General features: G+C 39.3%; 1 protein-coding gene across 2 annotated transcripts in view; it reads right to left on the bottom strand.

The window, feature by feature from the left end:
- The window catches only part of ATP2A2 (ATPase sarcoplasmic/endoplasmic reticulum Ca2+ transporting 2), a 58,133-nt gene that overhangs the window by 23,951 nt on the left and 8,590 nt on the right, over positions 1-25,592 (bottom strand). For both annotated transcript variants that reach the window (XR_002085266.2, XM_019467494.2), the window contains exons 4-6: positions 24,474-24,578; positions 20,393-20,531; positions 179-259 (exon numbers count right to left, since the gene is read on the bottom strand). Coding sequence is in view for 1 of the 2 variants with exons in the window: in XM_019467494.2 (XP_019323039.1) it covers positions 179-259; positions 20,393-20,531; positions 24,474-24,578 (325 nt within the window). In the remaining variant the exon portion in view is untranslated. The remainder of the gene's footprint in view (positions 1-178; positions 260-20,392; positions 20,532-24,473; positions 24,579-25,592) is intronic.

Here is a 25,592-nt window from a genome sequence, read left to right as displayed (position 1 = left end):
AAATACCTTTAAACCTCATACATTGACAAAAAGCCTAATTTATGAAGTTTTAAGAAGTAAGTATCTTGGAGAGGATTAAGTGAAGTACGATAAAGGGACAGTGAGGCAAGAGTCAACTCTTAGCACAGGATCTGAGAGAGTCTGCACATTCAAGGACTTTCCAATGTATAATGTTTACCTGTGAGAATGGACTGGTCAACTCTCAGAGTAGTAGATTTGATGGAAGTTAATCTTATATCAGCAGGAACTTTGTCACCAACTAATTGGGGAGAATAAAGGCAGTTAAAATAAGCAACTCTGTAATTCATGTTCGTGTTTCATAGAGATAAATCTGTCTCCAAATAAAACAAATTTTAAGGGAAATACATAGCCTGTATATAGCACAAATATATCAAAATCTGTTAAATTAAGTAAGATCAACTTATCCTTAGGGTTAGAAAAACTCTTGCTAGACAGATAACAGATTATCCCATCAGAAAAGCTAAGATATCACGAATAGGTAACAAACGTCTCAAAGACACTAAAAAAAAATCTCACTTGTAAGAGTAACGAGAAATGGAAGCAGGAGACACCACTTTTATTTTATTTTTTATTTTTTAATATATGAAATTTACTGTCAAATTGGTTTCCATACAACACCCAGTGCTCATCCCAAAAGGTGCCCTCCTCAATACCCATCACCCACCCTGCCCTCCCTCCCACCCCCGAGACACCACTTTTAAACTATCAAATTGACAAACAATAAGAGTTGAGAAAATGTACCAAGTATGCAAGGATGTATAAAAAACAGGGATTCTTACAGGGTGGTGACTCTAATGTCTGAAAATTTTCATTTAAATAAGGAAAAAAAAATATCAGTGTCATAAATCACTTGGAGGCAAGTGCCTGAGCAGAGATCAATGAAATGCTGTGTTAGTACACAGTTAACAAGGACAAATTAAATGCATGTAATGTCAGTGAACATTCTACGTAATATTAACAGTCCATTTATAGTGTGTAATTCCACTCTGGTTCCAGACTTTGTGCCCACCTTCATACGCTGCTGAGTATGAAGAAAAAACTGTTACAAAATCTCTGGAGGGCAATTCGGCACTATATATCAAAACTGCAAAACACAATCTTTTTTTTACACCACGTATTCCACCATAAGGAATTTACTCTTCAGATAGGCTCATACAGAATGTAGTTAGTCACAGCATAGTTTTTTATTAACAGTAGAAAGATAAGACAACTCCATTCATGCTAAAGTGAAAATTTCCTCCTTAGGTATACTGTATATTAAGGGGGGGGGGGAACATGAGTGTGAAACATCACTTATAGACAGCTACCATTCATAAGGGAAATACCTCTGGGAAAGGGTCACAAAATGTTAACGTAGGGGTTACCAGCATGGTGGATAGAGGGAGACTTTTCACTTTGTACCCTTGGGTATCTTTTGAAATTTGATTTATCAAATAAGTGAATAAGCCTTTTGAAATTCACCCCAAGGGGCGCCTGGGTGGCTCAGTCTGTTGGGTGTCCAACTTCTCAGATCATGATCTCCCAGTTGGTGAGTTCGAGCCCTGCTTCGGGCTCTGCGCTGACAGCTCAGAGCCTGGTGCCTGCTTTGGATTCTGTGTCTCCCCCTCTCACTGCCCCTCCCCCACTCACACTCTCTCTCAAAAAATAAACATTAAAAAAAATTTAAAAAAAAATTCACCTCAAGAGGATCTTTAAGTCAACACAGTCTTCTTCACTAGGCCAAAGAGCTCCTTTAACAGCTCTTTTAAAGGGCTCACATCTCTAGTTTGTATAAAGTAAATGCCACATTGCAGATATAGGAACAGATAAAGCCACTGTTTCACATGGGCCTGGAGAATAGTGTCCAGCACACTGTGGGTGTTCAAATACTGTTGAATGAGGACATATCAGTACCAAAGCAACTGGACATTAAGTGTACAACAGCTTTTCCTGACCTTCTAAAAGGTAACTAAGGGGGGGGTGCCTGGGTGGCTCAGTCAGTTAAGTGTCCGACTTTGGCTCAGGTTACGATCTCAGGGTTTGTAGGTTCGAGCCCCACATCGGGTTCTGTGCTGACAGCTCAGAGCCTAGGAGCCTGCTTCAGATTCTGTGTCTCCCTCTCTCTCTGACCCTCCTCGGCTCACACTCTGTCTCTCTCTCTCTCTCAAAAATAAATAAACATTAAAAAAATTAAAAAAAAAAAAGGTAACTATGGTAGTTTTGGAAGTCTGATATAAGGAGAGCTAAAAATTAGAAGAAATATAGTCTCCCCTAGCATTACATATAGTATTTTTAAGTCAAATGTTCATTTTCCATACTTACTCTACAAACTGAATTTTAATTGTCACTGGTTATATACAAACTGGCAAAATAGCTTTTCTGTCCAAGGAGACTCATTTTATTTGTCAAACACCTACCACTTAGCTCTGGTTTTTCTGCCTTTCAGAGCTTTGAAGTTCAGGAACAGTTGGTTTGCTTTTTGACCTCTAGTTCATTAAACCACCCTGTAGCCTAACTAGGGAATGTGGTCACAAAGGGGCACAGAAACAGACTGTCAGTATATAATCTCAAGAGACAAGGATCACCCTTGCATTTGACTGCAGGGACACATTAAGTTAAAGTGAAACTCCTGCTGGAAATGCTTATGCAACAAACAGCAATATTCCCCAACTGAATAAATGAGAACCTTTCCTCTTAATTCTGTTCCTGCTACAATAAGTAACCATATATAACTAAACTTCAATGGCCTAACAACGGCTCAAGTGCTCCATCAAGATAAAAATTTGAAACCAATTAAAATTTTTTACAGTAGGGGAGCCAGGGTGGCTCAGTTGGTTAAGTATCAGACTTCAGCTCAGGTCATGATCTCATGGTTTATGAATTCGAACCCCACGTCGGGCTCTGTGCTGACAGCTCAGAGCCTGGAGACTGCTTCAGATTCTGTGTCTCTCTCTCTCCCTGCCCCTCCCCTGCTCACACTCTGTCTCTCTCTCTCTCAAAAATAAAGATTAAAAAAAAATTTTAATAAAAATTTTACTGTATTATTTCTGAATGTCACAATTAATTCGATCACATGTGATCCTGAACATGAAAAGAATAGGGGCACCTGGGTGGCTCAGTTGGTTAAGCGTCTGACTTTGGCTCAGATCATGATCTTGCGGTTTGTGAGTTTGGGCCCTGCATCTGGCTCGGTGCTGACAGCTAAGAGCCCGGAGCCTGCTTTGGATTCTGTGACTCCCTTTCTCTGCCCCTTCCTGGCTCACTCTCTCTCAAAAAATAAATAAATGTTAAAAAAAATTTTTTTTTAAAGAAAAGAATTATAAGGTTCAATCATGAGCATAGGACTCTAAATGGAAAATCTACTTGAAAATGGTTCTTGGGGCACCTGGGTGGCTCAGTTAGTTAAGTGTCTGACATTCTTGATTTTGGCTCAGGTCATGCATGGTCTCATGGTTTGTGAGTTCAAGCCCCACAACAGGCTCTGTGCTGGCAGCACAGAGCCTGCTTGGGATTCTGTCTTCCCTGTCTCCCCCTTCCCCGCTCTCTTTCTCTCTCAAAATAAATTAAAAAAGGAAGAAAGAAAGAAAAATGTTTCCTGCTGTCAGAGGCAATTTATGTCATGGTCCTACAGGAGCAAAAAAATGTCTAACATGGCATAGAGGTCCCCACAATCTGTAAGTACTCTGACACTTCGGTCTCTATAACAGCTGAACATATACCAGCAATTAATTAATTAATTAATTAATTTATTTATACATACCTACCAGCAATTTAAAAGAACACTTCATTTTATGTTAAAAGTTGAATCCTGTTTTTCTAGTTCAACAATTTCACATATAAGCCCTAGTTCATACTTTTTTGAGAGAGACGGAGACAGAATGCGAGTGGGGGAGGGGCAGAGAGAGAGGGAAACACAAAATCTGGAGCAGGCTCCAAGCTCTGAGCTGTCAGCACAGAGCCCAATGCAGGGCTTAAACTCATGAGCTGTGAGATCATGACCTGAGCCAAAGTCGGCCGCTCAAGCGACTGAGCCACCCAGGCGCCCCGGAATCAATACTAAATATATGCAGCATTAAAAATTATACTCATTCTGATGGAAGCAGAGTGTACTATGTTAAAAGTGAAATAAATCAGTCAGCGAAAGACAAATATCCTATGATTTCACTCATACATGGAATTTAAGAAACAAAACAGGTGAACATAGGGGCATAAACAGGGTTGCTAGAGGTTGGGGGGATGGGCTAAATGGGTGATGGGCATTAAGGAGGGTATTTGCTGTGATGAATACTTGTTACATGTAAGTTATAAATCATTAAATTCTACTCCTGAAACAAACGACAACAAAAAAACCAAACACAGGTGTGCATGTATACACACACACACACACACACACATTCTTGAACTCACCCAACCGTGAGATTATGACCTGATCCAAAGCTGGATGCTAACTGAACCACCTGGGTGCCCCCGAAGGTCTATATTAAATACATGAAGGTCGGGGCGCCTGGGTGGCTTGGTCGGTTAAGCGTCCGACTTCGGCTCAGGTCATGATCTCACGGTCCGTGAGTTCGAGCCCTGCGTCAGGCTCTGTGCTGACAGCTCAGAGCCTGGAGCCTGTTTCAGATTCTGTGTCTCCCTCTCTCTCTGCCCTCCCCTGTTCATGCTCTGTCTCTCTCTGTCTCAAAAATAAATAAACGTTAAAAAAAATTTTAAAAAAAATACATGAAGGTCATTTCTTTGCTGTACAGAAATTATATGGATATACATTTAATTGTTGGCTAAATATTTAGGAATGACTCAAATGTCAAATGCTAGTGGAACAGATGACCTGGGAAGCCCTTAAAAACTGACCTCCTTTTCTCAACTTTTCTTGGTTCTGATAACAGGCATTCTAACTGGGGGGCAATTAAATATTTAGGAGCTAAAACAAAAGATCACCTGGGAGCCTTTTATAAACTATACACTCTCAGAAACTACTCTTCAAGAGTCTGGTTTAATGCATTTGGCTTGGGGTCCAGGAATCCACCTTTTCAAAAGTTCTCCAAGGGTGCCTGGGAAGCGTCTGACTTCAGCTCAGGTCACGATCTCACAGTTCGTGGGTTCAAGCCCCGCGTCAGCCTCCTGGAGCCTGCTTCGAGTTCTGTGCCCTCCTCTCCCTCTGCCCTTCCTCCACTCACCCTCTCTCTCTCAAAATTAAACGTTATAAATAAATTTTTTAAAAAAGTTCTCCAAACACTAAAACAAAAAACAAAAACAAACAAAAGGAAACAAAACCCAAAAAACCTAAGAAGAAACAATCACCACCATGCACAATAACTGGAGTCACAGATCCCATGAAGGGCTTGTTCAGAACAGCCTACTGTGTGCTGCATCTCATGTACCAAGTATGCCAGCTCTAGGCCAAGAGGACCTTAAGTCCTCCAACACCTGAGAAATTTATCATCTTAAAGTTCTACATTTCATTGTTTTCATCAAAAACTATCTCTAACGAAAGGAAGCATAAATCCATAACAAAGCATCAGTCCAAACTGGTGTTCCTCAACACCTGCTTTGTTCTAGTATCCTCTTAGCTAGAAAACCCCCCACATCATCTTGATCAACCCTCAGTTTAGTCAGGAAACTAAAGCTAGAAGTAAAAGGAGTCTTGCCTAAGGAACCTCAATTAACGAAAGACTTCTTTTAACCTGCTATGTGACTCTGCTTTATGCTTTTGTTTGTAATAATCAATACAGGATTCAATCTATTAGGACGCACACTCTCTAGGGAAGCAAAAGAAGATTCAATTGATACTTTTCAAATTAAGACATGATTATTTTCCTTGTCCGCTGGCTTCTATGAATTTCAGACAGAGGGTTTTGTGTGTGAGGAGCAGGCAGTGCTGTTCCTGATGATCGCACCCAGTGATATTTCCCTGATGGAGCATGTCAACGCCCTTAACGGCAAGTGGTAGTGGAAAATTCTTACTCTTGCCAAGGGGATGCTCTGCAATTTTCTCCTCTGAAAATTTTTTCCCCGTCTCTTAGGTTGTGGTGGTGTAATAAAAGAATAAACTGTTAGAAATACCTTCCATTTGTTTAACCTCTGACACTTTTCAGATTCAGCTCTTGGCTTCATAAGTCCATCGGTCTTTAACCTGCTACCACAATAGGGATTTCTACTCTGAAAAAAATCCTCCATGTATAATTAATACTAGCTCACCAAGAATGCAAGTAAAAGTCAAAGGAAATTACTCTGCCACATTTTAGAAATGAACGCAAACTTCCTTTATCTTAAAACCTAGAAAGGAATGTAATCCATGGTACTTAAACGATGTTTACATCACTATGTCAAAAATAAATACAGATGGGGGCACCTGGCTGGCTCAGTGGGTGGAGCATAGGACTCTTGATCTTGGGGTCATGAGTTCAAGCCCCACGTTGTATGTAGAGATTACTTAAAAAAAAAATTAAATATTTAAAAATAAACAAATACTGATGGTTAAATCAGCATTACTCAGAAAAGGCCTTTTTATGAACTAGTTCTATGAAGGGGAAAAAAAATCTAATTTACTGAGGCAAATTCTACCGGCTATTCAAGTCTTTTCTAAAAAAACTATATATAAGATCAGAAATTATCGCCTAAATACCACTATTGTTTTTTAGTTTATTTTTTTGATATACATGTTTATCTCTTTATTTATTTAATGTTTATTTTTGAGGGAGAGCAAGAGCGAGAGAGAGCGAGTGAGCACGCATGCATGAACAGGGGAGGGGCAGAGAGAGAGGGGGAAACAGAATCTGAAGCAGGCTCCAGGCTCTGAGCTGTCAGCACAGAGCCTGACATGGGGCTCAAACCCATGGACTGTGAGATCATGACCCGAGCCCAACCGACTAAGCCGTCCACACGCCCCTCGTTTTTTACTTTAAATGGCTCCTAGGAAAAGCAAGCTGTAATAGAATTAACCTAGATTAAACATTTAACTATGACTTAAATATTTTCATTGTTCTGATTTGAGTCATCAATTTTATAGTTGGGCAAAGTGAATGAAATTCCTCACTTGAGAAGTCCACTTGCCTGCTTTCTCCAGACCTCAGGGTAAGTAGGGAAGGAACACTACAAATCACCATAGTACACTAAGTTTGCTTCCAGTCCATTTGTTCAAAGTATTATCTATGATGGCTTAAAATGCAAATGTAGGGACACCTGGATGGCTCAGCTGGCTAAGCTGGGGACTCTTGATTTCAGCTCAGGTCATGATCCCAGGGTAGAGGGATCGAGGCCTGCGTAGGGCTCTGTGCTGAGAGTGGAGCCTGGTTAAGAAGATTCTCTCTCCCTCTGCCCTCTCCCATGCTTGCACCCTCTCTTTAAAAAAAAGGGGGGGTGGAGGGGTGAGTGCCTGGGTGGCTCAGTCGGTTAGGCGTCTGACTTCAGCTCAAGTCATGATCTCACGGTTTTAAGATTGACCCGTGTTGGGCTCCATGCTGGGCATGGAGCCTGCTTAAGATGATCTCTTTCTCCTCCTGCCCCTTCTCTCTCAAAAAATAACATAAAAAATAAAAAAGTAATGCAAATATTATAGTCTCTTATTTAAAATGTTTAAATACCTTCTTCCTCCCAGAACTGAGATCAAGTCAGTATCTTAAAGGTGGTTTATAGCACCTCCCAGGGCCCAGCTGCTGCTTGCTTCTTACCACTCTCCTCTCCCTCTAACCTCCAACACAACGGTCTCCAATTCCTCAAAGCTCTTTCTGAGTCTTCACACACCCTCTTCTCTGCCACCTTGCCCCACCCCAAACAGCGAGGCATTCCTCAAATTCCCATTTTAGGTTGGCATCCCTTTCGATGCGCCCACAGAGAGCTGTTCTTTCCTTTCCGGACACGCTCACATACGTGCTCAGTAAGTCTTCCCATTATTACACCAAAAACTCCATGAGGCACGCACTCAGTCACTGTGCATTTCCTAGCCCCGAGCACTGTGCTGGCACACAGTGGGTGCCAGATAAATATCTGTTAACAAATAAAATACTTGCACACATTATTTCCTTTAATAAACAAGCATCAGAGACTTATGATAACTATCAAGTTGAAGAATGTCACAAAGGGAGGAACAATGAAGAGAGTCAAGACCAAAGAGATCTCAGACTTGGTTAAGCTGAATGAAGAAACAAGTGATTGTTACTTAAATTTTACATTTAGACTAAAAACAAAACAGAACATGTATGCTAGCACAGATTAGCTAGAGGTGGAGGGGAAAGAGCACATGTGAGAGCAGGGTTTTAGCTGGTAGAGCAATGAAGGTTGCCAAAGAAGTGTCCCTAGTCTGTAAAAGCAGAAGAGCGTCTCGAATATCAACCATTTATGTAACAGCATTTACATCTGAGCACCAAAGAAAACCATCAAGATGGTAAAGGGTTTGAAAATAATTACATGAACAGCTGAAAGAGCAAAAACTAACTTGGAAATAAACTTTTAGCATCCTCACACCGTTTGCACTCCAGACTCCCTGCTCCACCCCAACTGCCACCTGCTACTGGACAAGCTGCAGTGGGTCCGAGTTCTGGCGAAGTTCCCTTCTAGTTCTCTAAAGGCAATGAATTTACCTTCCCCTACCTAACAGGCCATCATGGGAGGAACCATCAAACTTCTGTGTGACTACAAAGTGAAAACTAACGTGGAGAACAGACAACTATATTTTAGCTATTAGTAAGGATTGTTTTATAATAAAACTGATTAAAAATGGCATGGCTGGTCCTAAGGAGCCAGGTTTCCAGTTACTAGAGGTGGGAGATGATGCTCACTCAGTACATGCTGCTGACGCAGTCCATCACTAAGCTCACAGTACACAGCATCCAGCACATCCCCTGACTTTTCTCATTATTACAGAAGTAAAGCCTGCTTTTAAAAGGTGAAAACCCATTCCTTACTCCTCTCATCAAAATAGACACCAGCTGTTAGACGTCTTTATCTGCTAGGTATTTCTCTATGGATAACACTTATTAAAACTTTATTAAAATAGAAATCATAGGGGCGCCTGGGTGGCTCAGTTGGTTGAGCGTCCAACTTCAGGTCAGGTCATGATCTCGCAGCTCTTGAGTTCAAGCCCCGCACGAGGCTCTGTGCTGACAGCTCAGAGCCTGGAGCCTGCTTCGGATTCTATGTCTCCCTCTCTCTCTGCCCCAACCCACTCACATTCTGTCACCGTCTCTCTCAAAAATAAACATTAAAATAATATATCTAAAAAAATAGAAATCATAAACCTCTTCCCTTTATATATGCTTATCTGTCTTATGCTTTTTTAATGGCTGCATAGTTAATAACATACACTAAACTTTGGAGAATGCTTGGTTATTCTATACCAAGCACTACTATAAGGGGTTTATGGGTTAAGAACAATCTTCATGATTCTAAAAGGTGTGATTCTCTTCTTTCCCAGTTTACAGATGAAGAAATGGAGGCACAGAAAGCTAACGTCACAGTGTTTATATCCACACCACACACTAAATCAGTCACTATTTTCATGGCCATCTAGGCATTTATAATTTTTCCCATTACAATGTTCTGTGCCGAACATCTTTGTGTATGGAGATTACTTCTGGAAGATAGACTCCTAGAAGCAGAATTTTCTCACAAACATATACTCCACCAAATTTAATTCCTGCCATTTCCTACTACTTTCAATCTTGTATTTTTCTGAGCATTAGTAACAATCAGCACCTTATTTTCCAAAATTCTTTTATCTTCAAGATCAAAGTTTTTAACAAAAAAAAAATCAACATCGTTCTACATTTTTACATAGTCAAATCTGGTGATCTTGGCAGTTCTGTTTCACACTTAGGAAACATGTTCCCTATACTATGTGGTTTCTTCTAAGTTTTCCAAAATCTTAATCACAGTGACACGGATGGAGCTGGCACTTACTGGTACTGTAACTACCACTGAGTCATGGGGAATGGAGAGGAGGTAATTACAGGAAATCAGGAAATGCCAGCCCCAGGAGATTCAGGTAAAGCTTCAAAATCAACTAGTCCATTGTGATCTGATGGTCAGAGAGACCTGAGTTCCTTATTTCTCATGGTTCCTAGTCTTAGCTACCCTGACTAATGAATGAAGGGCCCTAGGTCTCAAAACTCTGCTTCTAATATATCTGAACTGATTTCTGTTAGATTATTTGCTCTTCTGCTTATGTACAATTATTTAAGATTAAGAACATTTCTGATTGTAAAACTGAACTATGACTTACAGGAACAACTAAGATCACGATTTCTACATTATCTGGTTGCAGAGGCTGAGACCAATACCTCTAGCTAGGCTGGTTTTCCTACCCTCACTGCAAAACAATTCCATATGGGGGAAAAGGCTACACAGCAAACCTGCTCACCACCTTATTTGGTCATACATTTTTGCTTCTCCTTCTCTGATCCATGTTTATCATTTTAGAGCATTTGGTTTTTTTGTTTTTTGGGTTTTTTTTGTAAGTAATCTCTTCTCCCAACATGGACTGACACTCATGACCTCAAGATCAAGAGTCGCATATTCTATCAACTGAGCCAGTTAGGCACCTCATGTTATCATTTTAGAAACAGGTGAAAACTTTTTAACAATGTTCAGCAATACTATGTAAACTGCTTAACAAGACAATATTTTACTTAATTACACCACTTAACTGTACTTCACTGCACCCCCCATTTTTATTAAGATCAACATATCACCCTATATAAGCTTAAGGTGTACAACATAATGATTTACGTATAAATTGCAAAACGATTACTACAATTAGGTAACATCCATCAGCTCACATAGTTACAATTTCTTCCCTTGTGGTAAAAGCTACTTTTAGCAACTTTCAAACATACAATATAGTATCGTTAACTATAGTCATCATGCTGGATAGTACATCCCCTGAACACTTGTCTTATAACTCGAGTTTTGTACCTGCCGTCCACCTTCACCCAATTCCTTCACTCCTGCCCCTGGCAAACACCAATCTGATCTGTTTCTAGGAATTTCAGATTATTATAATTTTTTAAATTCTACATATAAATGAGATCACCCAGTATGTCTTTCTCTGACTTATTTCACTTAGCACAACACCTCAAGGTCCATACATGTTGCAAATGACAGGATTTCCCTTTTTTTTTTTTTTTTTTATGACGGACTAATATTCCACTGCATATTAACACATTTTCCTTACCCGTTCATTCATCAACATTTAGGCTGTTTCCATGTCTTGCCTATTGTAAACAGTGCTGCAAATAACATGGGGGTACAGTTATTTCCTTGGGATAGTGATTCTCTTCCTTCAGATATACCCAGAAATGGAATTGCTGGATCACATGGAGTACGTACTTTAAAAAACCACATAACTAGATCCTTAAGTGGATTTCTGCAGAGAAGGGCAAATGAACCCCCCTGAATTGCATGCAAAATTTTGAATGGGCCTCTGGGAAGATTTCATCAATTCTCAAAGGGACTGTGATCTAGAAATGATTAAGAACTACTGTGCTATGCTTCTCAAAATGTGGTTCACCTAAGAGCTTGGTAGAAATGCTGAATAACCAGGCCCCACTCCAGACCTACAGAATCAAAATCTGCACTTTAACAAAATCCCCATGCACATAAAGTTAGTGAAACACTGCTCTAAGCAGCTGGCCAAATCTGAAGGCCTGTTTTTGTTTTTAAAAGAGCCCTGAAGACAAGAATGATTTTTACATTTTTAAAGCCTTAAAGGAAAAAAAAAAAAGATTTTTCTACAAAGACTGTTTGGGGCTCACAGAGTCTCAAATATTAAAAGGCACCTGGGTGGCTCAGTTGGTTAAGCATCCAACTTAGGCTGAGGTCATGCTCTCACAGTTCGTGGGTTCAGGCCCTGCATCGGGCTCTGTGCTGACAGCACCTGGAGCCTACTTCGGATTCTGGGTCTCCCTCTGTCTCTCTGTTCTTCCCCTGCTTGCACTCTGTCACTCTCTCTCCAAAATGAATCAACGTTAAAAAAATACAAATAAGAATTAAAAAAATTAAATTAAAATAAAATGGCTCTGTACACACACACACACACACACACACGTGCGCGCGCGCACACACACACACACAGAGTTTGCCAACTCCTCTGTTCTACAGCACAGAATTGGTCACTTGGGTATTTGTGTTAGGGAGCTTGGCAGTTATGGATTAAGTGTTTGCTGAATGTTCAGTCAGACTACTCCAATCCTTTTTTTTCTAAAAGCCAAAGTACACCTGGATTCACAGCCCAAGTTAACAAATGATAAGGCCACATTATCAGAATCAGACATCTTTTAGAGCCAGAAAGCTCCTTTAAAAAGTCTACTCCAATTACCCAATTCTGTAGAGGTTAATCTGTCCAGCTTCATGCAGAATTAGAATAATAATTTGGGTCCTTCAGTGAATCAGTCATCTTTGAATTTTACAATTTTTACCTTTTCTTTCCCTCAACTGCTTAGAAACAACACTACTTCACAGGGGTTACTAATTTCCATGGCTGCAAGATGACTATCAAAAGTGAAACTTTTCTTCCTACAAATATTTAGTTACCAAGTTAAAGAATTAGTTTTTTTACTGAGTAAATCCTGAAATTGCTGGCACTACTGAGCGTTGACTTTTCATTTTAAGAAATAGAAAATCGATCTCCTTAGGAGCTAAAGCAAATGTAATTTCACGTTAAGAATGTGTCATTTCTATCATTTACATAATCTTAAAGTAGGATTTGCTCCAGAGTATACTACAGGACAGGAATCATCTAAGGGTATTTATGTCTTTGTACTGTTCGCCAACTCCGGGTTACCAAGATACATAAGGTTTGTTTTTAAACAATCCCGAAAACAATAGCCTGGAGAGTCAATAAATAACCTACTCCCCAGGCATACACTGGGACCCCCAAAATTCTAAAGTTAAAAATTTTATGACTATCATAGCTTGAATCACTTTGATAAGCAGATAATATAGAAAGCTTAAAAAACACCATGGCTTCAGAAGATGAAAATGTGGGTAACTATCTCCATTTTTTAACTTGCTGAAGCAATTTTATTTGGCTCCTATATTCTAGATACCTCTTAAGCATCGCATATGCTATGCATGCTTACACAATGTCTGCTTGGAAAGACTATTAGCTGGTATAGCAACATATATTTAATTTCCTCAATTCCTACATCTCTCCCTCAAAATGCCTCTTGGTCCAGCCTAACCTTCAGAAAGTTCAGCAAAACCACTCTATAGTCTCCCAAAAGCTAGCAGAAAGAACTTTATCATCTAAATTTAGATGATCCTTATATCCAAAAACTGACTACAAAAAGGTCTCTTTCTACAAGTATTCAAATAGCAACTCCACATTTGCTGTCACCTACAAGATATTTCACAGTATTTTCCAGTGTTTTTCAATTCATCAAAGAATTCCTCAAACTTAATTTCCTAATTTAAAGCATAAAAGTTACCAAGTATAAAACCACAATTCATGCCATTTATCCCTTCAGGCTATGTAGAGAGTACACTGGCACTGCCAAGGCCACCTGGCAAGAGATAATCTCGACGTACACTTAGAATTCAAATTGTTCATCTCTATAGTTTCACAGAACCAAATTATTGGGCTAAATGACAAATGACACAATTAGACTACTAACCTAATAAAAGTAGAAGTTAAAAAGCCTCAACATGTATATTTTTTAAAAATAAACACTTATTTATCTGGCTCAGGTAAAGCAGTCACAGGAAGTTTTTCCTAAACGTTCCACACAACTCACCGTAAATGTCTAAGAATTACAGCCTACCCAATTCAATGACCCACTGCTTCTAGTAATTCAGCAAAACTGCAATTTTTTTTTTTTTAATGTTTATTCATTTTTGACAGAGAGAGAGAGAGAAACACAGAGCATGAGCAGGGGAGGGGCAGAGAGAGAGGGAGACACAGAATCCGAAGCAGGCCCCAGGCTCGGAGCTGTCAGCACAGAGCCCGACGTGGGGCTTGAACTCACAGACTCTGAGATCATGACCTGAGCTGAAGTCGGACGCTTGACCGACTGAGCCACCCAGGTGCCCCAAAACTGCAATTTCTAATTTGGACACGGATATACAACCACCATGAAAAGTTACCAAACAAAAATATACTGACAACCTAAAAATTAAATTGTGATTGGGCTTCAACATGATTAAAATAATCTACAAAAGCCACAACTAACACCAGACTTCATGACAGAAGACGGTTTCCCCCCTATGATCAGGAACAAGACAAAAATATCTGCTCTTGTCACTTCTATTCAATACTCTACTGGAAATTCTAGCTAGGGCAATTACACAAGAAAGAGAAATAAAAGGCACCCATACTGGAAAGATGCAAATGTATTTGTTTGCAGATGACACAATCTTTTATATACAGAAAATCTTAAGGAGCTCCTGAAAAACTACTAGGATTTCCGCAACATCGCAAAGTATTAGAGCAATACGCAAAAATCAATTTTACATTATTAAAGAAAAATCTGAAAATGAAATTGTGACAATTCCAATTACACATACCTTCCAAACACAAAAAAAGCATAAAATACTTAGAAGACTTGTACACAGTGAACAACAGAATGCTTAAATAAATGGAAAGACATCCTATGATCACCAAGTAGCACTTTCCTGCATTGGAAGATTTAATGTTGATGGCCATATTCCCCAAACCAATCTATACAATCAGCATAATTCTTATCAAAACCCAAAGTTTTATTTTGAAGCTGATCTTGAGAGAGGCAGACACAGAATCCCAAGCAGGCTCCACGCTCTCAGTGCAGAGCTCAATGCAGGGTTCAAACTCACAAACTGTGAGATCATGACCTGAGCCAAAACCAAGAGTTGGACACTCCAATGTCTGAGCTACCTAGGTGCCCCTGGATGAATTCTGAAAAGAAAACACACACTAAGTGAAGAAGGCAGTTTCAAAAGGCCATATATTGTATGGTCGCATTTGTATGCAATATCCAGAACAGAACTGTGGTTGCCAGGGCCTGGGGGCAAGGGGCAGGTGAAGCGACTGCTAATGGGTATGAAGTTTTTTTTAGGGGATGAAAATGTTCTGAAATTAGATAGTGATGATGACTGCACAACTCTGAATATACTAAAAACCACTTAACTGTACACTTCAAAAAAGTGAATGTTACTGCATGCGAATTACATCTCAATAAAGCTGTTTAAAAAACATTGTGGGTACCTGGGTGGCTCAGTCAATTGAGCACCTTGATTTTGGCTCCTCCCTTCACTCTCTTAAAAAAAAATTAATTAATTTAAAAAAAAAAAAAAAAAAAGGGTGACCTGGACCTCCAACCCATCAAGATAGGACTGATATACCTGCTGTGTGTACACTAAATACACTGTATATTCTCTAGCACATGAACTACAGAAGACAGAGCAATAAATCAGAGACTCCGTTTCCTCAACTGTAAAGTGTTAAACTGTTCTTAAGTGTACAGTTCAGTGGCATTAAGCACATTCACACTGTTGTGCACCCATCGCCAGATCTTTTCCAGATCTCTTTTCATCCTCCCAAACTGAGACTTTGTTCCCATTGAACAATTACTGCCCTTTACCCCCTTCATCTGTACACATCTACCGAGTGGCTGATGGTTAAGAACCAAACACTTGGAACCATTCACAGTATTGGCACACAAGCTAAGTTTAGCCATTACTCAGTGTATGCATATAGACTTCCAATTATCTGTTCTGTACAGAAGATGCACAATAATCATGTTTATATTAGGTGAACCAACCACATACTTCTGATTTCAAGTTTCATTTTATTATTCACAAGTTCAGCAAGTAGAGTACAATGTGTGACTGTTCTGCCCTTAAGGTGCTCACTGCCTAGTGGGATGATAATAGTATTTAATAAAATGTTTGCATCTATCTAAAACTAGGAATCACCTCTGCTCTGCATCCACCAGAATGGTCAAAATTCAACATGAGTAGTATACAAGAGGCCAATGTTCAAGCACTGCACATGCTTTTTTTAACAATTGGTGTATAGTGGGGGGGAAGAGCTGGAAGGAAAAAGTGTTAAACTGTTAGAACTGTCAGCACTCCCCACTAAGGATTCAGAAAACAGGTGAAGGCAGAATAGGTTTAAGGGTGTGTACTGCTCAGAATAGTTACTAGTAAATATATTCATCTAAGATGAAGGAATTAAATCCATCTTTTAATATTAAACCAATTGTATTCTGAATAGAAAGAAAGGAGAGCAGCTGCCAAAAGGTAGAAGAGGGTAAAGGCAGTAAGTGTTCAATGGGAACAAAGTCTCAGTTTGGGAAGATGAAAAGAGATCTGGAAAAGATCTGGTGATGGGTGCACAACAATGTGAATGTGCTTAATACCACTGAACTGTACGCTTAAGAACAGTTAAAATGGTAAACCTTATATTATGTATTTTACCACAACATTAGCAAATAAAGGACACTCCAGTAGACTGGAGAGCTTAGGTCACACACACTGAATCAATCATATTTATCGTTCCTAAACCATCAAACACAACATACAAAACACTACTTAATAGGAAATGAAAGTTCACATTGGGCAACAAGAGTCAGATCAGGGCTATAACCAAAACTTTGCTGTGGTGAGATCTGTGCACTGGACAAATTAATATATTACATAAAATCTGCTTAACTTCCTAAAAAAGGCCAGGAAAGTTTGGTGGTATTGAAAACTGAAAACAGAGGCCTGAAAGGCTAGAGCACAGTGAGTGGCCTAAGATGAAATCACAGAAGCAAGCAGAAGCCATATGATGCCACGTCTCTTAGGTGAAAAAGCACTTTATATTTCAGGTGCAATCAGGAAGCCACTGAAGAATTTTAGCAGATGAGTCAACAGTAGGACCTTTAGGAAACTGCTCTGGCTGCTACATGGAGAAAGGACTGGAAGGTGAGTGAAAAAAGAACCCAGGGCCCATTTAGAACACAAGGACAGTCCCAGGGAGAGCTGGTGACTGAAGAAACAGAATTTCACAAATTTGGGTGTTTTGGAAACAGAATCAACTGGTCTTCGAGAATGAGAGGGAAGGACCAAGATGACTCCCAAGCTTCTCTCAGCTAAGTAGATGGTTAGAGTGACACGCTGCAATGGGAAAGCCTGGACCGGACTGAGAGGAAAAGACAAATCAAAAGAGAAGCTAGCTTTTATTTCTTCCAAGAGGAAGATGCCTTGAGAGTCAAAGTTACAGCTTCCTCTGATGCTGTTTACCACTGCCATCTACTGATGCAAACTCAGGATAAACACTTTGGTCATAATTTCTAACTTTTCATATAGATTCAATATACTAAAATAGCCTGACCAGCACAAAAATTCTTAAAATATTTTTTGTTTGACTGGCTGAACAGTTTATTACCAGATTAAACTGGAGAAATGAAAAACACACAAAGTCAAATGAAATCTCATCAACAAATTTAGGCGATGTTATCTGCAACTGCACCCACTACATTCCTATTTCTGGGAAGACAAGCTATCTTCCTCTGATGTTTCCTTCCCCAGTTACTAGCACCACACCATCCAGTCACCTAAGCTAGAAATCTGGCCAGTGGCTCCGATTCTACATGCGAAGCTCAGTCAGTGCCATACACACATATGGTTATTAAAACCTGTCACTTTCCATCAAAATCTGAGACTCATTTGTCAAACTACAATGACTATAATTCCATGCTCAAGGGAGATTGTTATTTTGGGTTGGGACCTCGTAAAAACTTTAAAGACAGCGCCCCCAGACAACTCTGATGTGCATCTCTGCTTAAGAACCGCTATTCATAAACAAAATCCCCCATTATTCTTAATGCTACAGCTCTCGTTATGTCTTGGGTCTCATTACCTCTGGCCTACGCTATCAAAATAGCCTATCTCCAGCCTTCTCCATTCTGACCTATTTTCTGTATCACAGGCAGAATTCCCTAATTCATATTTCTGCCATAAAATCCACTGTGACAAATGGTAAAATGGGTATGAAGTTTGTAGATTAAAGTTTTGTATCCATGTCCTGATTTTGATAATTGTACTGGACTTATACTGAGGACATGTTCCTGATTTTATAAACACTCAAGTACTGAGGATTAAAAAGGCATCATGCCTACAATGTACTCTCAAATAATTCAGACAAAAAGGTGTAAATGTATAGATACAGACTGAAAAAGAATAATGCTCATGTGATAAAACATTAACACATTTACTGGGTAAAGGCTATGTGGGAACTTTGTACTATTGTTGCAATATTCTTATTTTTTTAAATAAGTTTAAAAAATCCAATGGGCAAACTGAGGGCTGATGGGGGGTGGGAGGGAGGGGAGGGTGGGTGATGGGTATTGAGGAGGACACCTTTTGGGATGAGCACTGGGTGTTGTATGGAAACCAATTTGACAATAAATTTCATATATTGAAGAAAAAAACAAAAACAAAACAACTCTGTACCCCGGCTGTTCGAGAGGCCGCACTCTTATCAAGAGTGTTGGTCCCGATAGGTCGGCCTTGCCTCTCATTATAATAAACTTTGTTGTGACTGTCAAAAAAAAAAAAAAAAAAAAAAAAATCCAGTGGGGCAGCACCTGGCTGGTTCAGTCAGTGAAGCATGGAACTCTTGATCTCAGGGTCCTAAGTTTGAGCCCCACAATGGGTGTAGAGATTACTCGAAATAAATAAATAAATAAATAAATAATCAATCAATCAATCCAGGGGCACCTGGGTGGCTCAGTTGGTTAAGTGTTCAACTCTTGGTTTTGGCTCAGGTCATGATCTCAAGTTCTTGAGTTCCAGTCCAACATCGGACTCTGCACTGACAGCACAGATCCTGCTTTGAGATTCTCTCTCCCTCTGTCTCTCTGCTCCTCCCTTGCTTGCACTCTCTCTCAAAAAAAAAAAAAAAAAAAAAAAAAAAAGCAATGGCCCACTTCATTCTGAGCTGTACTTTTGTTAACACAATTAAATCAACGTGTTGGCATATAGGCAACACTGCTCCTTCCCTGGAAGAAAGAAAAATTATGGATGAGAGAATACCTATGACAAGGCAATTTCCTTTCAGAGGCCAAAAATACAGAACACAGGTCAAGAGATGTAGCACTTTGAATCCTGTTCGTTAAAAGGAAAAACACAATGATGACAAAGAACAACTTCATCACAAGCCAGTGTGAAGCATTACCAAGACAATTCACAAAAAGAAACTGAGTACCACTGACCCTTGAATATCATGGGTTTGAATTGCATAGGTCCACCTCCATGTGGATTTTATTTACAACACGGTCCTATAAATGTATTTTCTCTTCCTTATGATTTTAACATTTTCTCTCTAGCTTACTTTAAGAATACAGTATATAAAACATACACAAAACACGTGTTGACTATGTTCTGCATAAGGCCAACAGCAGGCTACTAGTAGTTAAATTTTGGGAAGTCAAAAGTTACACGTGGATTCTTGAGTGCCCCAACTCCTGCATTGTTCAAGGGACAACTGGTAAAAAATATTCTGAGCTAAGAAAGGTGTGAAAAACCAGGATAATGTGAATTATCCAATATAATATCTCCAGCAAAAAGCCTAGACTATTCTTATTAGTTCTAAGCATCCTGGGCCACCTAAAAACATGGCACCAATCTTGAGCAATGAGGATACGAACCCCTTTAAGATCTGTGGAGAGCTCTGGCCCTGCATTTTGGATTCACAAACTCTTTGAAGCCCACCCACAGAACCCAGGCCAAGACCTCAGGCTCTGTGTTTTGTAAAAGTATTCTAAAGCAGAATTTTTTAGAGCCATGAAATTACTCTTAATTTTTTAATTTATTTTTGAGAGAGAGATAGAGAAAGAGAGAGAAAGAGTGGGGGAAGAGGAGAGAGAGAGGGAGACACAGAATTGGAAGCAGGCCCCAGGCTCTGAGCTGTCAGCACAGAGCCCAATGTGGGGCTGGAACCCACAAACCGTAAGGTCATGACCTGAGCCAAAGTCGGAAGTATAGCCAACTGAGCCACCCAGGTGCCCCTAGAGCCATGAACTTACTCTTAACCATCTACTTAGTCTGATAGTTACAAGTATGACTAAACATTGTGTCAAGAATCAAAACAGGAAAAACTATGTAGCCCTTAACTAGTATTCTAAATTGCTCACTACAACTGAGTGTTAAATTGAGATTAAGTTCACTATTTCACTAGTGCTAGTGTTCTACAATGGACCAAAAGTAAGTACAATAGTTCAAAATGCTGTTTACAACAAACCTTATGAATACAACACAAAGGAGGTGCCAAACACCTCAAAATATAGAGAACACTTGATTTGGTTGGAAATCACCAAAACCTGTTGATAGAATTGATACATGAGCATATTTTTAAAACACTTAATTATGAGCTTTGAGAAATGGAACTGCATTCAGATATACAACCTAAGATAAGACAATGAAAAACTCAACTCACCAGCAATTTCTACAATATCACCAGGAACTATGTCCTTAGCTTTAATCCGCTGTACACTCTTTCTGTCCTGTCGATATACTTTGCCCATTTCAGGCTCATATTCCTTAAGGGCTTCAATAGCATTCTCAGCATTTCTTTCCTATAAAAAAGATAAAAGCAATGAACATATACCCACCACTGCAAATTAGTATTTTATTCCAAGGAATCAAATTTCAGACTTCTCAACTTAAAAAAGAAAAAAGAAAAAAAAAAAAAAAAAAAAAAAAAAGACACCAGAGATACACATTCATGACATTTATTAACAATACACATTCATGACATTTATTAACAATACACATCATAAGATGATAAACACTAGGCTCTTAGGATTCTGTGCTAGAAAACGAAGAAGCCAAGCACCCTAAGAAGGATAAGGGAATAAAACAACAGGGAAAGCCGTTACAGAATCTGTCATCCCCAAGCCCACTATGTAACATGGCCCTCACCTCCAAACACAGCCACACCACTGAAATTGATCCTGTCTCAGTAAAAGGTGCTGGTCTAGGATGGACTGCTTAGGGTCACTGCAGGCTTTTTTCGCTTAACAGCTATGTGACTGTGTATGAGTTACACAACGCACAAGGTTTGGTGCCTACAAAGCTTAGACACTGACGCTACTACCTCAAGCACTGTGAGGATTAACAAACCATTTAGACTGTGTTCTGGCACACAGTACATGCTACAGGTCATCACCTGTAAAAAAAATCAAGTTACATCTCACAATTTCTAGGAGATCTTTCTACAGTACTGAAAACCAATAAATGGCTGGAGTCTCATAAGAGAACTGCCAGTCCCATACCATATTTATTGTAATACTGCATATGAACATATCAAAAATTAGCCACACAGTTTTTCTTTCCAAATTTCGAGATGAAAGATACAGAAATCAAAATGAGTAATGCTTAAAAAAAAAAAAAAAAGCTACGGGAAAGTTCCTGTAAGGGGGTGAGAAAAAAAAAGAAGAAAGAAAAGCACACGTGCCATTTGTCTTCTCTCATTTTGGAGACTAAGCAATCAGAAGTGAAGGAGCAAATCGACACAGTGCATGCCCAAGAGGGCTACTCAGTGCACGAAGGACAAGGTTCATTTCTCACTTTTTGCTTTCTGATATAAAGCTCAATTTAACCTTTATTTGAACAGAATTTATGCACAATACCAGGTGATCTCATTTTTTACCCTACTCTAAGAATTGTGGTCTGTTGTGAAAAATCCTGAAACCTGCTTAAAGTGAAATTGAGAGGACTCAAAACTGAAAGCTAGGGGCGCCTGGGTGGCTCAGTCGGTTAAGCGTCCGACTTCAGCTCAGGTCACCATCTCGCGGTCCGTGAGTTCGAGCCCCGCGTCGGGCTCTGGGCTGATGGCTCAGAGCCTAGAGCCTGCTTCCGATTCTGTGTCTCCCTCTCTCTCTGCCCCTCCCCCGTTCATGCTCTGTCTCAAAAATAAATAAATATTAAAAAAAAAAAAAAAAAAAAAACAAAAAACCTGAAAGCTAATAGCATAGGTCTCACTTTTTTTTTTTTTTTTAACGTTTATTTATTTTTGAGACAGAGAGAGACACAGCATGAACGGGGGAGGGGCAGAGAGAGAGGGAGACACAGAATCGGAAGCAAGCTCCAGGCTCTGAGCCATCAGCCCAGAGCCCGACCCGGGGCTCGAACTCACGGACCGCGAGATCGTGACCTGAGCGGAAGTCGGCCACTTAACCGACTGAGCCACCCAGGCGCCCCAGGTCTCACTTTTTTTAATGTATGCATCCCTAAAAAAGTATAAAAGATGTTAAATTTGGGGACCTCATGATAAAAATAACTTCAACCCCATATAAGATCTGCTTAAAGAATATCACCTGCATCACCTTAAAACAGAACTACTAGAACATTTAACCCTAATTAAGTTCAAATGCTACTGATAGTGTAGAAAGAGTAAATTCTCAGCACTGTTGCTACTCAATTAGTCAAATGTGAAACTATTTTGCAGGACTACCCCTTCCCATTTATTCACTGTGGCAGTTTTAATTCCTTTTCTCTCGCCTTCAAGGTCATGTCAGGTAGAGTTTAACTAGACTGCTCAAGGTTAAGAAATGTCCCAAGAGCACTGTATTTTACTTCTACTAAAAATTAGCAAAGGTACATTTAAATTAGAAGCATTAAAGATAAATTATCTCAGACCCCAAGGACAAAGATGCCAATTAAAATTACTTTAAAAGCCTTTCCTTCAACTCAAACAATCAAAAGGAATATTTAGAGCATAGGAGTGGAAAAGGGAAACAAATGATCTCAGATTCAAATAGGTTGTATCAGGCATTCACTTTGGCAACATACATACTAAAATTGGAACAAAGCTTGGTTTCTCTATAGCTCCCAATCACTTGTCACCTTCTGTAAGAAGCCTTCTTTGATGACACTGGCCAGCAGTATGTGCCCCCCCACCTCCCAATACTACCTTGCACTGGATTTCTACTTTCCCTACTTCGAGAAGGCAAGCACCCTTCAGTAATACTCATACCATTCTGTATACTACGTAAATGAGATTAAGACCTAAAAATGTTATTTTTAAAACTAAGATAGGGGCGCCTGGGTGGCTCAGTCGGTTAAGCGTCCGACTTCGGCTTGGGTCACGATCTCACGGTCCCTGGGTTTGAGCCCCGCGTCGGGCTCTGGGCTGATGGCTCAGAGCCTGGAGCCTGTTTCCGATTCTGTGTCTCCCTCTCTCTCTGCCCCTCCCCCGTGCATGCTCTGTCTCTGTCTCAAAAATAAATAAATGTTAAAAAATAAAAAAATAAAAAAATAAATAAATAAAACTAAGATAAACATAAAAGTCCTGTGAAAACTGGTGTAAAATTTTACTTTGGAATTTGGATCAGACTGAGGCTGGATTCAAATCCCAGATACTCTACATCCTACCTGTATGGCCCTTAAAAAGTCACTTAATCACTGTGGACCTTAACATCACATGTGTCAAATGGGAATATCATTTGCCTTACAAGATCACTGTAACAATGACATGGGAATGCATGTAGTATCTACCTCGTAACCGGCAGTGATTATTTAATAGGAAAATATATATTATTAGCTTGAGAAGGACAATCTAATGCCATGTATTGTTTGTCTAGGCCATATTCACAAAGGGATCATTTCTACTTAAATATAAACAATTTTAGACAAAATTAAAAGGAACAGCACCATTAAAATTTTCTTCCAAATAGGTCATCTTTTCTATATGATCCCACTATACAAAGACCTTCATGTTCATTTATAAGATCAGAAGTTTAAACTCTAACAGGGCTAAGTATGATTATAAAATGTTTCCACTTAAGACTGTAGACGCACTCTATTTTAGTCCTGAAAGGGGTGATTATATGCATGCTTAAATATCAATACTTAAAATGAATTTGAAGTATTAGTCTCAGTCTGTTAAAATATATTCAAACAACAAAAAAAATCAAACACATCAACAGTCTTAGTAAGCTGAAGTCCTCAAAGTAGGTATCTACAGAACAGTTAATTACAGAAAGTGGGGTGGGTAGGAATCCCATTATATTATGGTTCTATACACTGGCTTCCATTCTGTGAGTCAGAAAGGCCTAGGCAACTGAGGGAAAATAGCCAGGAGCATGCTCTGAAGGGAAAACAATTTATATTGCTAAATATACACACACACACCACCACCACCACCACCACCACCACCACCACCACCACCAAAAATCCAAGGAGATAAAACTGACATTGAGTTTATGAAATTTTTCAAAGGAAGTAGCTAGGAAATACAAAGATAGTGGATCTCAAATTTTCTGTTTTTTTCTTAAGTAGCTTCTCTCATCCGTTATTTTTAACTCCACGCTACCATGAAGGATGAGCAATTTTAACAGCAAATTATATACATGCAGGAGAGGTCTAAAATGTTGCCATTAAACAAACAGACAAAAGAAAAAACACCTGTAGACTCTCCAGATTTTTTTAGTTAACACATAAGGAAAAAACAGATTAACACAGTTTAACTCACTTACATAAATTACTAAAATCTAGCACTGCATAATTTTGCTTACCTGCCATACACCCACAATAGCATTGGCTACTAATATAAGTAAAATTACAAAGGGTTCTACAAAGGCTGTAATTGTTTCTTCACCTTCTTCAAACCAAGCCAAAACCTAGAAGAGAAATGGCATGGGTTAGAACTGTAATGTGTTTTTAGGCTTAGTGCCACTTTACACCAGAAGTGCCGAGCACTAAAGGAATTGTAATATACCAAGTCTCTTTTCTTACAGTCCCTAGAAACAAATGGTGGCAAAATGTAAGGACATAAACAACGGGCTTACGTCTCTTGCTCACAGTACTTCTTGAGAATCGAAACTATACAACTTCTTAACACCCTTCAAAAGCTAACTTTTCACATAATAACTGTTTTAAAATCCAAATAAAATGATTTCTGGGAATTAAATCCCATTCATTTTATATGTATATATTCAGAAGTAAAACTTAAGTTCTTGGTTTTGTTAAAATAAAAGGCAATCATCCACAACTCTGCTGACTTGCTTCATATCAAATCATATCAAATTAATATCAACTAATATCAAATAATACCCACAGACATAAACTTATAGTAAAAATATTGTGAGGGGCGCCTGGGTGGCTCAGTCAGTTAAGCGTTTGACTCTTGATTTCAGCTCAGGCCATGATCTTATGGTTTTGAGACTGGGCCCCCACTGGGCTCTGTGTTTAGCGTGGAGCCTAGTTAAGATTCTGCCTCTGCCTCTCTGTCCCTCCCCACATCTCTACAAAAACAAAATAAAACAAAAACCTTGATCATGGACTCAAAATTCTGGAGTGCAAAACCTGATAATGTCCCAGTTATTTTCAGTGGTTCTATTATAGGTCGCCTCTTAATACTCAAGGTTGTTCTGATCAGGAATATATTTTGAAGGTTATCCTACATATGACAGTATAGCAATACAGCACTTCAGAGATGACCGAAGTCCAAAAATGTTATTTACAACTGGACACAGAACACTGCCCCAAGAAAAATGAGCAGAAAATTAATTTCTAGCTCACACAACCATAACCTTGTCAGGACATAAAAGCTACGAGTTAAGAGAGCCACAATAAACTTCATAACTGAGCAAACTTAAGGTGATAGAACCCAACACAACAAATCTTTAATGATA

The sequence above is a fragment of the Panthera pardus genome, unplaced genomic scaffold (assembly GCF_024362965.1).
Source record: "Panthera pardus isolate Hobbes unplaced genomic scaffold, ASM2436296v1 HiC_scaffold_15, whole genome shotgun sequence".
In the NCBI taxonomy this organism is placed as follows: domain Eukaryota; kingdom Metazoa; phylum Chordata; class Mammalia; order Carnivora; family Felidae; genus Panthera; species Panthera pardus.
The sequence above is the reverse complement of the archived record's forward strand: the minus strand, read 5'-3'. Positions and strand labels throughout refer to the sequence as shown.